The sequence below is a fragment of the Meriones unguiculatus genome, chromosome 18 (assembly GCF_030254825.1).
Source record: "Meriones unguiculatus strain TT.TT164.6M chromosome 18, Bangor_MerUng_6.1, whole genome shotgun sequence".
NCBI lineage: Eukaryota > Metazoa > Chordata > Mammalia > Rodentia > Muridae > Meriones > Meriones unguiculatus.
Window position 1 is genome coordinate 72,628,714 of NC_083365.1, and position 17,154 is coordinate 72,645,867.

The window sequence follows — 17,154 nt, forward strand, 5'->3', positions numbered from 1 at the left end:
AGCTTACCACAGAAGACCTCTAAAAGATGCTGCTGTTCGAGGAGGTATCAAAGCAGAGACTGAGACTCACAGCCAAACTCTGGGCAGAATGCAAGTAATCTTAGAAAGAAAGGGGAGATAGAAAGACTTGGAGGGGACAGGAGTTCCAAAAGGAGACCAACAGAGCCATAAATATTGAGCCATGCGGTCCCTGAAGAGACTGATACCTCAACCAAGGACAATGCATGGAGAGGGCATAAAAGCCCAGCTCAAATGTAGTCTATAAACTCAGTCTCCAAGTGGGTAGCCTAGTAAGAGGAGCAGGGGCTATCTCTTGCATAAACTCAGTGGCTGGCTCTCTGTTCACCTCCCCCTGAGGTGGGGGGAGTAGTCTTGCCAGTCCACAGAGAAAGACAATGCAACCAGTCCTGATGGGACCTGATAAGTTAGGATCAGAGGGAAGGGGAGGAGGACTTCCCCTATCAGTGGACTAGAGGAGGAGCATAGGGGGAGAAGAGGGAAGGAGGATGGGATTGGGAGGAGATAAGAGAGGGGGCCACAGACAGGATACAATTTGAGTAAATTGTAATAAATGATAATAAAATGCCTGATGCCTCTAAAACAAAAAGGGGGAACTATAGAGAGCTGCGTAATGCCGCGCCTTAAACATGGAGCTGGTTTCCGCCTTCCACCTTCCCGATGGTGAGTGTTCTCTGTCACAAACAACTCCACATTTGGCTAAGGCTGAGGATCTGGCTTGCTTCCATGTATGTGGACCTATCTGCATTGCCCACGTGGCACGCTGGGGTTGGCTACCCAGAGGCTATTTAAGCTGTGGGCTGGCTTTCTCCAGGGTCAGATGATTGTTCAAGGTTCCTGAATAAACTGCATTGGAAAAAAAAAAGAAAGAAAGAAAGAAAAAAAGGAAAAAAAATGACTGATTGGCTATTTTCTCCTGTTCTCAGGGTATATTCTATATCATTGTTGTATAGTTTCTGTGTGTGCCTTTCTAGTCTGTTAATATTTTTTGTTTGCCTTCCATCTCTGTGTGTGTGTGTGTTTGTTTGTGTGTGTGTGTGTTTGCGTGCATGCATGAGCATGTGTGTGGAAGCCAGCAGACAACCATGGATGCCATTTCTCTATAACACCATCTACCTTATTCCAATACACGTCCTTTCCTTAGCCTAAGGCTCATGCATTAGCTAGGCTGGCTAGCCAGCACACTCCAGGGATAGTCTTGTGGCTGGCCTCCACATGCTGCTGTTACAGGTCATCACACCTGTTTTTCACACAAACTCAGGTCTCCTGCTTGTGTGGCAAGCACCTGTAAACTAAGTCAGCACCACAGCCCCTGATCTCCAATTTCTACCATGTTTTCCCCCATTACTCCCTTCCTGAGGGTTATCTTGTTTGCTCTATGTATGTCTCATAGCAAAGTTTCAGATTTTTAAATGCAATATCCCAGCTAACAGTGAATCAATTTTTGAGTCATGAGCAAAAAGTCTTTCTCTATTGTAGCGTTAAAGGGAAACTCTTTTTTCTAGACCTGCAGTGGCTTCTTTCTTATGTCTGTACCCCTGATAGAGTTAAGTTTTGTTACTGACAGCAAAGTAAGAAAATTCTTGCTGGCGGGGCCAGGAAGTTGTTGGGAATGCTGGAGGCATGGCAGGAGTGTGACAAGGCGTGAATGCTGTGCTTCTCTGTAATGCTCGCCCTGGAAGAGGCTGGAGGGCAGGGGCAGGTAGATCCTCAGAGCCCACTTGCCAGCCATGCCAGCCAAAGACGGTGGGAGCAATTAGGAAAAATACCTGACATGCACCTCTGTCCTCTTCATAAACACACACACACACAGCACACACACACACACACACACACACATACTCACACACGCACATACATACTCACACGTGTACACTCACACCCATATACACACTCACATCCATACACACATATACACACACACACACACATACACGTGCAGTTTCCTGATGGTTAAGGAAATTGCACGGACCCCTAGAGTAGGTATCACTAGTTAGAGGGAATATTTAATCAGAGGTTTTCCCAGTCTACATGGATTCCCCTCCTACCCTCATCCTTTTTCTTCTCCTCCATACCTGTCTCTGGCTTCCTCTCTCATGCTGCAGATGGGAAGCTAGAACCCAAATAGCAAGCTTAATTGGGTTAGGAGCCACAGCGGGATGGTTCTTTGACAGCCCATTCTTTATTGGAGGGTGTGCTCTCATATCCACACACCAGGCTTCATTGTGAAGGACAGACACACGACCATGGTAAATCCATTCACATGACTCACCCGCCCTCTATCAGCACCATCTGAGTCTGTTAGAAATGTTAGCCAGGGGTGTAATTTCTCTACAGAGGGCTTTAAATTAATTAGGGGTCTGCATGTTAACAAAGAGCCTGATACATTCATAAATCAATCTGGTGTTGGCGGGCTCCTGAGAGAGGGTGTGTATTCACGGAGACCTCATCTCCAGCCTCCCTGTTGGGCTCCCAACAAAAGGGTGCAGGTGTGGAATAGGCCACTGTGACCAGGAAGCACCAATAATTATCCAGCATCACTTACGCCACAGCAGGTAATCAGCCAAATCAAAGTCCTGGGTGCCCAGCAAGTAAAACTCAAGTCACCATGAGGACCGCAGTGGATCATTTTAACCCCAATCAGTGAAGAGCCCTAATACTGTGATTTATTTTATACCAAGACTAGGAATTACAAGGACATTGATCAAAATGATTCCCTTTTACCCTCTTTTGTTAGGAAGAGAAAGTAACAGATGGAACCACCTTTTTAATGCGCTGAACATTAAGAGAATAGAATAACCTATGAAATTGCCAGTGCCTTTTATTAAATACACTCAAATTCATGTTTACCCACACACAGGCTCTGTTCTTTGAAAAGGCTGCTATTCAAGACCCTTTCACTGAACACAACACTTGTACTTTTGACTCCACTCTAGAACTGCAGAACAATGACTCCCGAGTTTTAAACATTTCCACGTGGCAGCCGTTTTGTTTCTCTTGAATCTTTTTGTTAGGAAACACCTGAGGAACAAAAGAACTATGCATTTGCCTTTAAATGGTTTTGTATTTTGTCACATCTAAATGTGTGTAAAACAACCATGAATGAATATACATCAACAAAATCTTTTAAAGCATATAAATTATGCCTACCTTAAGCGTGAGGCTAGGTGTCTTTACAAGACTCTCTCAGTAAAAACCTCTTTGTTCATTGATTGTATTTAAACTCAATCCTGTACCCCTTCATTGGGGTTCTGAAACCTACATGCTAGATGTAATTACTCTTACGCCTGTTCAAGGAATGCTGCAAAATTAGTTCCTTGAGATGAAAGTGTGGTACTATAGCACCCCAGAAGAAATCCATCACAAGAACAGTTAAGAAATCTACAATTTTAAAACAGGGCAGGAAAATGTTCAGCAAAAATACAACTCCTCAAAATTGCTGATGGTTTTCAACTAAGCAATTCAGGGAACAGATGATTTTCGCTTGGAAATAAGCACAAAGAACACCTAAAGAATTTGAATGACACAGGAAGACTTTTTTTTCCATACATGTGACGTAACTGGCTTCCACCAGAAGCTGGCACTCTGCATGCCCACAGACAATACCATTAGCTTGGGCTCATGATTCTGCCCCTGCAGGGTTCATTGCCATGGCAAAGCAAGCAAAGAAAGTAACTGTGTGCCAGGGATCGGGGATTGAATCACATCCTTGATTCTGGAAGCAACTGAATCAAACTGCGAAGATGAATGTGTGCAGGGTTGTCAAAGCATGCTGCCCAGGCCTCTCACTGCGGCTTCTCCCAGCCTCGCTCCACGCCCTCTAACCACACAGGTGCTCTCAGAATGTGCACCTTCACCAGTGCCAGCCACACTGAAAAACGAGTAGAAGAAACCCTTTCTGATGTGCGCCCCACCTCCACAAAGCTGTCTTCTCTCTCAGTCTGTTTCCACACAGCGGGTCTGTGAGACAGTGGTGCTTTATCTTTGAAGTCTCTACATGGAAGTTAGCTCATTTGTAGTTGAGATTTCCTTAGCAGGGAGGGCAGTATGAGACACCCCCAACACATACATGAGCATGGTATCAAAAAACTAAAATAAAAATATAAATAAACCCACATGGGATTTGTAGATGGCTCAGTGGCTATGAGCACACAAGGCTCTTCCAGAGGACCTGAGTTTGGTTCCCATCATCCTCAGTAGACAGCACAACTGCCTGGAAGTGCAGCTCCAGGAGACCTGTGATACCTTCTTTGACAGGCACCCACACAGACAAAACATGTATACACATGTAAGGTTAAAATCAATGTATTCTTAACACGCTTGGGAGCTGCCTCAGTGGCTAAAGGTACTTATATTTCCAGCCTGACAATGTAGCCTGAGAGCCAGAACATACATGATGGAAGGAAGAACCATCTCCCACAAGCTGCCCGCTGACTGCACAAGAGCATCACGGCACACGTGCACTCCTACATCCACACACATAAAATAAACACATAGGATATTTGTAAAGTCGCTGGTGTGGTAGCACACATTTATAACCCAGCGCTGATGACGCAGAAACGGGCAGATCCCTGGGGCTTCCTGGCCAGCCAGTCTACACTAGCCTACTTGGAGAGCCAAGGGGGCAGGGAGAGATCCTATTTCAAAACAAAAACAACAAAAGGTGGACAATGCCTAAGGAATGAAAGCTGAGATTGTTCTTTGCCCCCCCACACACACACCTAAAACCTCTACACTAGCAGTGGAGAGGTACTGCCTAACGCTGTTTGCTAGGTTATGTCAGAGGGACTTAGTGAGGAGATGGGTTTTTCACATTGCTTGAGGGTTATGAGGCTCCCTGCCACTCATGTCAGGGACCACACAGGCCACACAGATAAGGCGTTCCTTCCTTCCCACCCAGAGTGCACTAAATGGGTCCCTGAGAGAGGCTAGTGTTCACTTCTTGTCTAGGCCGTAACTAAAATAATAGATGTTAGGATTACCAGCGGAAGAGTTTTCAGGTACTTGTGATACAAATGAAGAGTTATGTTCATAATTCAACAAAATCCTAAATCTCTGTTGGCGAGGAAAGGAACCTTAGCAGAGAAATTAAAGATATAAATAGGAACAAAGTAGAGATGCAATAGTGAAAAACTCACTACTTGAAACAAAAAGCCCAAGCCACAGGACGATGAAGAAAAGAGAGGAAAACTGCAGGAATAGGTGAATGAGAAGACAGAGTAATAGAAAATATGCACATGGGACCTGGAGAGATGATACAGCTGCAAAGAGCATCTACTCTTCCTCTGGAGGATCTCAGCACACTTCCTGCACTTATACACGGCTCACAACCATCTGTAACTCCTATCTGTGAGATGTGAAACCCTCTTGTGGCCTCTTCAGGGACTTGCAGCCATGTGCACACATACACAGACACAGAGAGACACACAAGGAAAATACGGCATGTTGTCAGTTACATATGGTAGCCGAATACTACTGAATACACTGAATATAGAACGGTAGGTCCCTGGAGTAGGGAAAGAGAGGATATGAGAAGGAACAGAAGGGCACAAACCTGAAGTTGCATTGGCTCAATAAGGCTAGACATTGTATGTGAAGCCTGAGGACTATTTTCGGTAATATTCCATTGAAGATGGATATTTTGCTAATAGACTTTGGGTTTTCTTAACCAAACGTACAGAAAGAATAAATTGTGAAGGGCTCTAACTGCCCAAAAAAGGTAAACACGGCTCTGTAGGCCTCACCCTTCCTCCATTCCCTCTGCCTCATTAACCTGTTAGATCACATTCCTAAGGCTAGACCCCCAAGGTTTATTTCCTTATTTGGCCACTTCTCCCTCCTGAGGCTGACTACCAAGCTAACAAAGTTCTGAAGTCCAGCAATCAAAAGCCTCCTTTTAGCTCACCTAATTAACATGTCCAATCTAAACAAACCAACTCAACCTAACACAAGGTTTTCCTTTTTCCCTTTAAAAACTGCCATTTGCTTAGTGGCCTGCCTTGTCTCTATCCAGACGCAGTCCTTGTTGCTTCCAGGCAAATATCCCTTCCTCCTCTCCCTTTTTCCCTTTCCCTTATCCCTCATCCTCTGTCTCTTGTCTTTGTCTCTTATTGCCCGCCCTATGTCCCTCCAGGGCAAATAAATCTGCTTTGTGCTGAGAACTTGGTCTTGGTGAGTCTTGTGCTGATTCCAGTCCTTTCAAAATGGAAAGTGAGGGAGTATTGGGTAGATAGGATCAAAAATTGTATTTGTGTATGAAATTACCATAGAATCTGTGGTAAAAACATACTAAATGGAAGGTCATAGGTGTTAATTTGCTTGGCTCTAGCAATACCAACATATACTATAACATCGGGCTATATACATTAAGTACAACTTTGCAGGAAGTAATGACATGTACCTGTCATCCCAGCCCTTGGGAAGTGTTCAAGGCCAGCCTTCTCTACATAGAAAGGACTATACTAGCCTGGGCCATATGACCATGAAAAAGGAACGCTGGAAAAGAGGAAAGGTGGGGAAGGGAGGGAAGGGAGAATAAGAAAAAAGTGTTAAGAGTGTAGGAGGGTTAAAAGTAGGAATATGGGGAAAGGTTTATAATATACCACCTTGACCAATGGCAGCTGGAGGCCATCCATTAATGCCTAATATGGAGACTTAGAGGAAAGAAATAACAAGCAAAGAGACAGCACATCATAGTTGTCTCTGAGACTGGCTTAATTCACGGAATATGATCATATCCAGTTCTTCCCATTTTCCTGAAAATGGCATGACTTCCTTTTTACAGTTGAGAAAAATATCCACTGCAGGCATAAAGTACCCCTCCCCATCCATTAATTTGCTGCTGGACACCCAACAGTGCTGAAGTAAACACGGGTGTACATGCCAAACAAATAACAGAGTGGAAGGCAGCCAGGAACTAGGGTTGCTGTGTCATTTGGATGAATTCCAGTCTTTGGTGAAAAAAGGAAATTTCCAATCACTTTGCTAATTATCTTTAAAAAGGTGCGTATTTTTTTTTAACATACCGATACTTTTATAGAAAATTAAGCATGCTGAGGATATCCTACATGTAAGCTGAAATTGTGGTTACAGTTGCTAAGGACAACGTGTCAGAGAATTCACTGGTTTCACGTAAGTATTTTGAATTAACATACATATATAACCATCTATGTGCACATCTGTATTGTATATGTATATATGTGTGTGTACACACAACAGACATACAAACACACAATTGTGGTCCCAGTGTATACTTGGGTAAAAGTACGAAACTTAACCTCAGCTCTGTCTTTGCCTGTTGTGTAGCAGTTTCCTTCCATACTGAAACATTCCATCTCCCAGGAAAGTTCCTTAAGACATAAATTAAATGACTCAAAATAGCTTCAGGAAGTTCCTGAAACTAATCAGATTTCTAGGCCCTTCTTTCCAAGAGTAAACAAGAAAGATGCTGAGAGCCATTCTCAGACAAGGCAAAAGCTGCCTGAAAGAAATTAAGCCGGTTGACTCACCTGGAATAGAGTTTCTCCAGCCTGTTAAGATGCCTCTAGGCTGTGCAGTGTGCTCTAGGCTTCCAGCTTTTGTGTGCTGTCACTTCTGCTGGGTTAACCCTTCACCCATATTCCTGAAATTACCCCTAAATTACCGAGTTGGGCTTTGGTGATGTCTATACTCTTGAATAGACAGGCTTCCTTGAATGTATGACAGGCTTCCTATCTGGGGTGAGTAGGGGTAGGAGTGAGTGAGTGAGTGAGTAAGTGAGTGAGTGAGTGAGTGAATGAGTGTATGTGTGTGTTCTGTTCTGTCCTATCTCCCCAGGAAAAGTGTGTGACACAACACTGCCCCCTAAAATCAATGAAACTACCACCAGCGTTAACTGTGATGGAAATGGTCTGAGAGCTGTTACCCTGGACTTGAACTTGATCACTCATTTAGGGCTGTACAGCTCTATTTACACACCAGCAAGCAATAAAGGGCAGGGTCAGCAAATATGATATTGTAGCTCGAATCAAATTATTTTTTATCTAATTGAAAACAGTGTTTTTGGCAGGCCCTGCTTTCCTTCCAGAGGGGGAGAGGCTGATTCCTGCTGCTCCCCGCCCTCTCTGTCTTCTGCCTACCTAGCCCCAGAAACGGCTTGTTTATTGAAGAAGATAAGCGAATTAAAGTCCCTGGCTTCTGCAAAAAGAATTAAGAAAGGAAAGAGGCTCCAGGGAAGGATCAAAACATGCCAGAGATGCCCAGGGAAGGAAGAGCTAAAGAGCAGCCCCAGGGTGCTGCAATGAACTTCCATGCTCACCTCTGAGCACAGGGCGCAGGTCCGGTCCAATGGCGTCCAGGCACTGTAAGGACCGAGCTACTGAGACCTAAACCAAGGCCCATGCTGCCTATGCCCAAACACACAGCCCACAGAACTGTGACTATCATGGATGGTGAGCGCGAAAGAGGACCATGGCTGATGTACAGGATCAGAACCTGTGGCCCATATTTGGTGGGGTTAACTGGAAGCCTTCAAAAGCATCCAAAAACCTTAATATTCTCTTTAGGCTTTAGAATTAAAACAAAACTAAGAGCCTCTTGAGCTAATGCCTAAAATATTGAAAGACTTGATACTGAAGATGGATGCCACACCTGCCCACAATCATCCAAACACTCAATACTATTATTAGGAAGCCACAGGGCATTCTTCAGGAATTGACCAGCTGACATCAAGGCAGTGTGGGAAATGAAGGGACCTGGAATTGTGGCAACCTCAAGGGAACAGCAAAGTCACTAGACCTGCACTTCCTGCTTTTAAATCTTACTAGGCAGTCACGGCAATCTAACCGTCCAGAATTTTCAAGGAGAGAAATAGATGAAGGGGAGGGAGGGCTGGGGAGATGGCTCAGCATCAAGAGCTCTTGATGCTTTTGCAAGAGGCTCGTAACTACCTGTAAGTCAGCCCCAGAGAGTAATTCTCTCTCTCTCTCTCTCTCTCTCTCTCTCTCACACACACACACACACACACACATACACACAATTAAAAATAAAATACATATTTTAAAAATTGATTTAAAAGTCAAAGTCAGGAACAGACTTGTATGTGTAAGAGGAAATGGTTTTCAGCAAATTTTGAAATGAAAACTCAAAGGAGGATCATTTTTTTGAACTGTCAGATCTGTGAGTAGTGATACTGTTTAAATTGCATATCAACCTGACGCACTTATCACCAAACAAAATTTAAGCACCTGTGGATTTAAACAGATGTTACCTAAGCATGTCCTGTTCATGTGCAGAGGAAAACACAAAGTAATGTTGATAAACATAAAATAAGCAAAAATTCTTCAAATACAGAAACTACTAATATTAAATTAAAAAAAAACAAAACAACATTAAAATGTTCCCAGTATTCCAAAGGTACCATTCTTTAAAGGGAGTGGGCAAATGAAAGGGTGGGGAAAAACTGGCCACACATAATTTAATAAGGCTTGTGCTGAAAAAAGAATCTATGTAGACAACTGGACGAAGAGGAAAAGCAGTTGTCACTGCTTCAAACAGGCAAACAAAGCGCCAGATGTGTGAGTGGATGGCAAGTGGACTGTAAGTGGGCAATCTTTATCACAAAGGAAAGACAAGTCACAGGGAGCTGCTATCCCAGGAACTACAACAGCTTCAGCACCAACCGTCTTCAATGTCTGCCAGAGGCTGGTCAACAGACCTCTCCACTGCCGCATTTACTATTGATACTCTGTGTGCTCCAGTGCATGTGGAGAGGTCAGAGGGCAGGTGGGAGAGTCCATGGTCTTACGCCATGTGGGCTCAGGGACACACTCGGCTGCTCACAGTTGGTGGCAGGCACCTTTATCCTCTGAGCCCTCTCCAGATTGCCACCTTGATTGCTGAGACAGGGTCTCCTAATGGGCTTGAGTTTGTCAAGCAGGCTAGAACGGCTGGTCAGTGTATCTCAGCAATCACCGTCTCCACCTCCTCACAGTTATGGGCATTCACCAGCACACCCAGAATTCTATGTGGGCTCTGGGGATTGAATGCAGGTCCTTAGGCATGTCAAGGGCTTTAATAAATGAGCTATCTCTCTAGCCCCATCATTTTCTTGGTAAATGCTTTATGAAGCCTTCATTCACAAACTGGGAAAAGTGGGAGGGTTTCAACATTTTCATACTATGTTAGTGTCTTTCATTCTTTCCCTTTCCCTACTGGCCTCCCCCGGGCCTTTATCCCACTCTGGCTGGCTTCCTCCCTTTCCTCCCAAGATCATATTTTCTCCTACTTTCTTATCACATGTTTTTCATTTCACTGTCCTATAGGCTTTCTTATTCCCATCATGATCCCCTTTCCTGTTTCCTAACCTAAAGATAGAGATAAATAAACACACACACACACACATACATATCTATAACTTCCAACTTAGGTTCTGCATTTAAAAGAAATGGTATTTGTCTTTGAGTCTGGGTTTTCCTGCAAATGCCATGATTTCATTTTTCATCACAGCCGAAAGAACATCATGTATCTGGAGCACGCTTCCTTTATCTGTTCATCTGGCAATGGGTACCTGGGCTGGCTCCATTCCCCAGATTGTGAATAGTGCAGCAATAAGCCTGGAAGCGCAAATACCCTGCAGCGTGTTAAGAGTCCTCTAGATACTCCAGGGTGGGTGCCGGGCGGGGGTAGTGTCAGGCCCTCGAGGACCTTCCACCTTGACCACGACAGTGGCCGCACCAGCTGGCATCTGTCCAGCAGTGACTAAGTGCTCCTCTCCTCCCATACCCAGTCACACTGTTTCAGTGTGAGTTTCCAGGGCCGGAAAGACGCACAATGGTTGAGAACACTAGCAGAGGCTAGGATCCAGTTCCAAGAAGCCTCGTGGTGGCTCTAACCATCCAGAACTCCAGTTCCTGGGATCTATCCCCCTCTTCTGCCCTTCCCAGTTACGGGGCATGCATGTGGTACACACACACACACACACACACACACACACACACAATACATACACATATATGGGGAAAATTCTCACATACATAAAATTAAATCAATAACTATTTTAAAAGCAAACCCCACTATTCCTCTCACTTTCTCTGTATGGGAAGACCTTATACACACAGACCTTCCCCAGTGACAGGATTTGATGTGAGCACTCGGAAGATAACAAAGATCATACTCAGGATTTCACCATGTGGCGAATGGTGCTGGGAAATTAGCTACAGTTTGGTACATATATGATTCTTATCTCACACCAACACATGTGTAATTGGAATTTGCAAAGAGTCCCATATAAGAAATCTTAAAATTGAATGGTCCTACAAGATAATAAGAGCAGTGGATCTTCTGTATGCATTAACAAAAGTTGAGGTGCACTGAAGACTCAAAGGCAGGATACACTGAGACAGCAGAATAGACCAGAGGTTAAATAATCTCTCAGAAGGAAGACAATCTGAAGAAAAAATTTAAAAAGAACTGTGAACCAATGGTGAAGTGCATTTCCCTGAATAATTAGGAATACAAATACAAAATATCCAAGATACTGAAAATTAGTCTCCCCAAAACCTTCCTTAATGGAACAAAACCCACAGGCCAAATTTGTTCCCTTGGGTACAATCAACAGCTACTGTGATATGAATCCAGACCAGCCTTCCCCAGCCAGGGTCACATCATTGCATGTGTATGACTCAAACTGCGCACATGGGTTCATTCCTGCTACGAACAAGGAGCCTTTCGGCATGAACCATAGAATTCTGCATTGGACTGCAGATCATAAATGGGTAATGGTGGTATCTTAGTAAATTCTGAGATTTAATTAACTATTATATAACAACATTGATCTCTCTGTTATGGTGACTGTACCACAGTCACACAAGATGTTTATATTAGGGTCATCAGGTGTGCAATGCTTCTGTATATCTAATGATGTTTCTAACTGAATAGCTCATTACAACACACACACTTGGAGTTAGGAAGGAAGCTCATGTAAGTTAATGCTTGCGGTGTAGCCATGAGGACCTACTTGCACTCTCTCCCAGAATCCACCTAAAAACCCAGACATGGTAGTATGTGGTGTGTTTATAATCCATGCTTGAGGGGGGTGCAAGCAGAACCCTGAAGCTTGCTGATCAGCCAGATCAGCCTTCTAGTGAGTTCCAGGCCAGTCATAGACCCTATCTCAAAACACAGGTAAAAGCTACCCGAGGAATGGCTGTCAGGCTTGTTCTCTGCCCTCCAGGGCTGTCCACAAGCAGTGAGCAGTCTGGACAGGGAAGGCATAGCTCCTCACTCAGACCTTTATGGTTTTCCGTCCTGTCTCCATATTGCTCAGTGGCACTTCCATATGGCTGCCTTAATTGTTTGCACCTTTGCAGATTCTCTCCATGTTCTGACACCCAGTACAACAAACAGTGTCATTTGCCTTCCTAAAATAAGTTACCACGTTTCTGGTCCCCTATGCATTTGAGATGCATTCAACATCTGGACTGGAGCCGAGCCTCTCATGTTCCCCATCAGGAGGACAGGACCAGTGACTTTCCTCTGTTTGGTGGATGATCTGTCACTTAGTTCTCATGGAATCAAATGGAAGCAGCCTTTGGGGATTACAAACAAACATTCCACTTTCCTTTCATAGGCAACAGAATCTTCTGTTGTCTTTGCAAGCCTGCCACTGTCTTGTCAGAATGGGGACAAAATATAGTAATGGTGTGATATTTTCTCCTCAGAGATTGCAACAGCAGTTAATTCACACACACACAGGCTCCCGGGGTACCCAGACAGTCACCTTGGATTTTACGGTGGCACCCCAATGGATACTTTGCAAAGACAATGGTCTATGAAATGAAGTTTAGGTAGACCAAAAAATAACTATTGATTGTGTGTGTGTGTGTGTGTTTGTGTGTGTGCGCGCGCATGTGTGTGCGTGCACCATTCAGAAACCAAAGAAACATCAGTTTTCCTAAGAAGCCAAACTGGAAAGGACAGGGTGAAATACCCTGCAGATACTAGGGAAGGAGAGAATAAAAGGCAATTATATTAGGAAAACCCCCGGGGTTCTTTCTGTAATTTGTTTTGTTTACTTTCAAATAATGGAGAGGGTTGAATTATACTGGATTGTTCTTATCTAAAAATCTGAATTTGTACACTTACAGAGTTGGCACTGACAGGTAGAAGCCTGACCATCCAAATCAAAATTCTCAAATAACAGCCATGCACCCTTTCAACATTTCAGTGTTATTTCAAGTCTGGTCGTAGGGTCTGCCCATCTGTCTGTGTCTGTTTGACTGTGTCTCTCTCACCTTCCATGGCATAGCTGAACTGAGATAAATACACCATTTACAAAGGCATAATCCTGGAGTTGGCTAGAAGCAAATATTTGGCTTTGACATGCTTTGCTGGCACTGAATGGTTTTGAAGCCAGAGCACCGAGGACAGGAGACTCACAGAAAGAGAGATGAGCCAAGACTCACCATGGCCCCTTGGTTTGTCCTTTGGGCAACTTCTCTCTGCAGCCTGGCCACAGCCAACTTCTCCCTGGAGAGACAGAAGCACGCCATTAATTGAGAATTCCCAGGGCTGAGACAGCACGATGTGGCTGGGAAGCATCCTCTGAGAGCTCTAGAGGAGCCCCGTCCTTTAACTTCCCTCCTTCCCTCCACCATATTTAATTTTAAATATTTAAAGTGACTGGTCCCTGGGGCATCGTCTCTGAATAGCATCACAATCCTCACTCTTTCATTTTGAACTTCATAATATTGGATGCTAGGTTAAGCAGTGCTCCACTAACCTCATTTGCATACATGCTTTATCCCTTACTTTTCTCGGGCTGTTTCACTAGTACTTTAGCATTGACTTTTCTTATATATTTTTAATTGTTTGCTCTTCTCCCTTTATAACCAAGTTGAATTTTAAAAGCAAACAAAATATACCTCTACACCATTCTTGATAAAACAGAAAATCATTTGCATGCTTGCTATACAAAATGAACTATATTGGGCATTTTGCCTGTTCTCCTATGAGCCTGACAGCTACTCACTCTATAAAAAAGGAAAGTGAGGCTCAAAGAGGCTACATTAACAACTGAGCTCTGAGCTGGGGTGTGAAAGAATTAAATGTTGGGTTTCCTTATCAAAGTCTAAACTAAAAGCTCTGTATATTAGTTCTCAAGGCCTAAGATTTTTTAAAAAACTATAGATTTAAAAATCAGATCATGAGTCAGTGAGAAGGCTCAGAAGGTAAAGGTGCTTGCTTTGAAAGCCTGAGGGCCTGAGATGCATCTGTGATCTGTGGGACCCACGGGGGGAAAGAGAAAACCGCCACCAGAAAGCCAGCCTCTGACCTCCACATAAACATGAAAGCACACACATAAATGAATACATATTAAATCAAGCTTAGTGTTTGTACTTCATAATGAGATTCATTTCATATTCTTCATGACCACACTTTCAATACATAGAATGTTCTCTGAAATGCTAAGAATGCTTGTGATAATACATGCATTTTGAACAGCTTTTCAATTTTTAAACAGTGAACCGGTGACATAGAGATAAGTAGCAGCTTCTAGCCAGCTCCCAGTCTCTGTGACTATTTTCCCTGAAATTCCTCTCCTACTAGTGAGGTGAAAGTGTCTGAGCGGCACCTCATCCCTCTTCCAATAAAGCTGCGAGTGAATACAGACTGGGCTGCCCCACCCCCTGGTGGCTTTGCAAGCATGAGGGCCAGAAGTGCAATTCCAGAACTTATAGAAAAGTTTGGTGTGATGCCATGTATCCCAGAAGCCATCAGCGGTCAATGGCTCTACAGGATTCCCTCCCTCCCATGCTGGAGCATTCACTGGCTTGTATTTTGTAGTTCTTATACGGACAACCACAGCTGCTGTGAGGTCAGGAGTCCAGCAGTCCTGACATGTCCCCAGAACCCTGATGTTCTCGGGTCCTCCCTGACCAGTTTGAATTTCTGCACTGACCACTACTTACTACACCAAGAGCTTTCTCTGATGAGGTCTGAGAGCTGCACCAGCTTTAGAAAGGACTCAAAATCGGGAGCCAGGAAGTGGTGGGGGAGTAGACTTGGGCCAAGTTAGGGGAGGGACTGGGGAGTGAAAACAATCAACTACATTGAATACACATATGAAATGCTTAAAGAATTATTTAAAATGTTAATTTAAAAAGAAGCCTCTGAAGAACAGCTCCCAGGAATATCCAGTCAGGAATAATGTCTCCTCAGAGAGAACCAATGTTGCAGCACTGGAGGGATAGCTCAGCAGACAAGGAGCTTGCTGAGCAAGCATGAGGGCCTGAGTTCAAATTTCTAGCATTGCTATACACGTTTCTGTAACTCCCGCTCTATGGTGGGAAGAGGCAGGAACATTCCTGAGGCTCTCAGGCTGCCCTCCCAGATCCAGGTTCAGTGACAAACCCTGTCTCAAGAGGCTGAGGCAGGCATGACAGAACAGGACAGTGTGCCCTTTTCTGGTCTGGTACACACATGTACAGGTACCACATGTAAATAAATACATACGAGACATTAACCAAAATAATCCATGTGTTTGCAGGTACTGAGGAACACTCATTTGTTAGAGCAACCTTTGCTGGAGTCAGAGGTTAGGGCACAATATGTAGGCAAACACCAACTCCAGGAGAGCAAAGTTATTCCAAAGGCAACGTTAGAATTCAGATTCAGCCTTGGATCGTGGTATTTTAGTTAATCAATGTATTAATTTAAAATGTAATGAAAGGTTAGAATGGGATGCACCAAAAGATGAATGCCTCAGGAACAATAAATCCTGATCTAGCCATGAAAAAAAAAAAAAAAAAGAAAAAGAAAAAGAAAAAAGCTCCTATTAAAACAAAGGAAGTGACCAAGTAGTAGAAAAGATGGCATCTATGCTGCGGTCTTCCTTCTCTACTCATTGACGACTGTGGGGTCTAGTAATAGACCCAATCAAGGCATCAGAAACAAACAGCTCAGCTTCTTTCCTCAGTAAGACCTCTTGGCACACCACGCCTTCTAACCTGTAGTCCCCAAATGCCTGTGAAGCCAGTTGGGACAAGCTTCTTTTTCATGCGCATTGAATGTTCTTACAAACAGTTTCCTTTAAAAAATAAAAATAGATAAATAAACAAAGAATGCTTGCCTTTCAAGCTTCCCATAGAAAATGTACAATCATCTGAAGGGTTTGGTTCTGCTGACAACAGACAATTGCAATTTCTATACACATCCCTAGTTTGCTCTGCCACAAAGTCGGGAGCTCATTAGAAAGCTGCCAGTGACTTTATGATTACAAAACCAATGCCTGGAGGTATGTGATCCAAAGCCACAGATCCTTATCTCCAGAACAGGAACAAAGCACAGTATCAAAAACACACAACAAATCAGACACAGCACTCGCTTCACTTTCAGTTCAATGAAACAGAGTGTTTAACTCTCAGGGAGAAATAGACCCTCTCTTCTTACCACATTTTATACCCAAATGAAGAATTAGTCTCAGGTTGCTAAACTCCTTCGGTGTATCACCCAGGGAGATCGTTCAGTCGGTCAGTGCTTGCTTTGCAAGCATGAAGACCTATGTTCCAATCTTTTAACACCCATGGAAAAGCCAGGCATGGCCACAGTGTGCCTGTCATTGCAGTGCTGGGCAGAGGCATAGACAAGAGGATTTCTGGGGCTTGCTGGCCACCAGGCTGGCTCTAGGGTCAGTGAGAGACCCTGTGTCAAGAGAATAAGAAGGGGAGTGATACTGGATGGCACCCAACATCATCCTCCAGCCCCAACCAAGGACAGTAATATAGGAGGATGAATTCTCTTTTAGTGTGAACCATGGGTCTGCAAAATATGACTGGCCGGTCTGCAAGGAAGCCCATGTAAGAATGCTTCCCAATGAAACCCCTGCAATTTATAAAAACCTAGAAATAGCTGCAAGGCTTCAACATTTAAAAAAACTCTTCCCAAAGAGAAGCCAACCAGAAATGGGAGCCTCTGTTCAGTGTGTGATGAGTGGAAAAGAAAGACTTGGGGTTCTACAGCGCCTTCCGGTGCACCAGAGTTGATTCCAGAATCTTCTAGAAACAAATTCATTATTCATTAGCTTCTCTGAACGGGACCCACCAGTCCCACACATACTGGGCAGGAAGAAGAGAAGTTGCCATGTGGGTGTCCCGAAGG

General features: G+C 43.9%; 1 protein-coding gene across 6 annotated transcripts in view; it reads right to left on the bottom strand.

Moving 5' to 3' along the window:
* Nckap5 (NCK associated protein 5) overlaps positions 1 to 17,154 on the bottom strand; it is an 888,867-nt gene that overhangs the window by 512,414 nt on the left and 359,299 nt on the right. For all 6 annotated transcript variants that reach the window (XM_060371849.1, XM_060371848.1, XM_060371850.1 and 3 more), the window contains one exon: positions 13,461 to 13,524. In XM_060371849.1, coding sequence (XP_060227832.1) covers positions 13,461 to 13,524 — 64 coding nt within the window. The remainder of the gene's footprint in view (positions 1 to 13,460; positions 13,525 to 17,154) is intronic.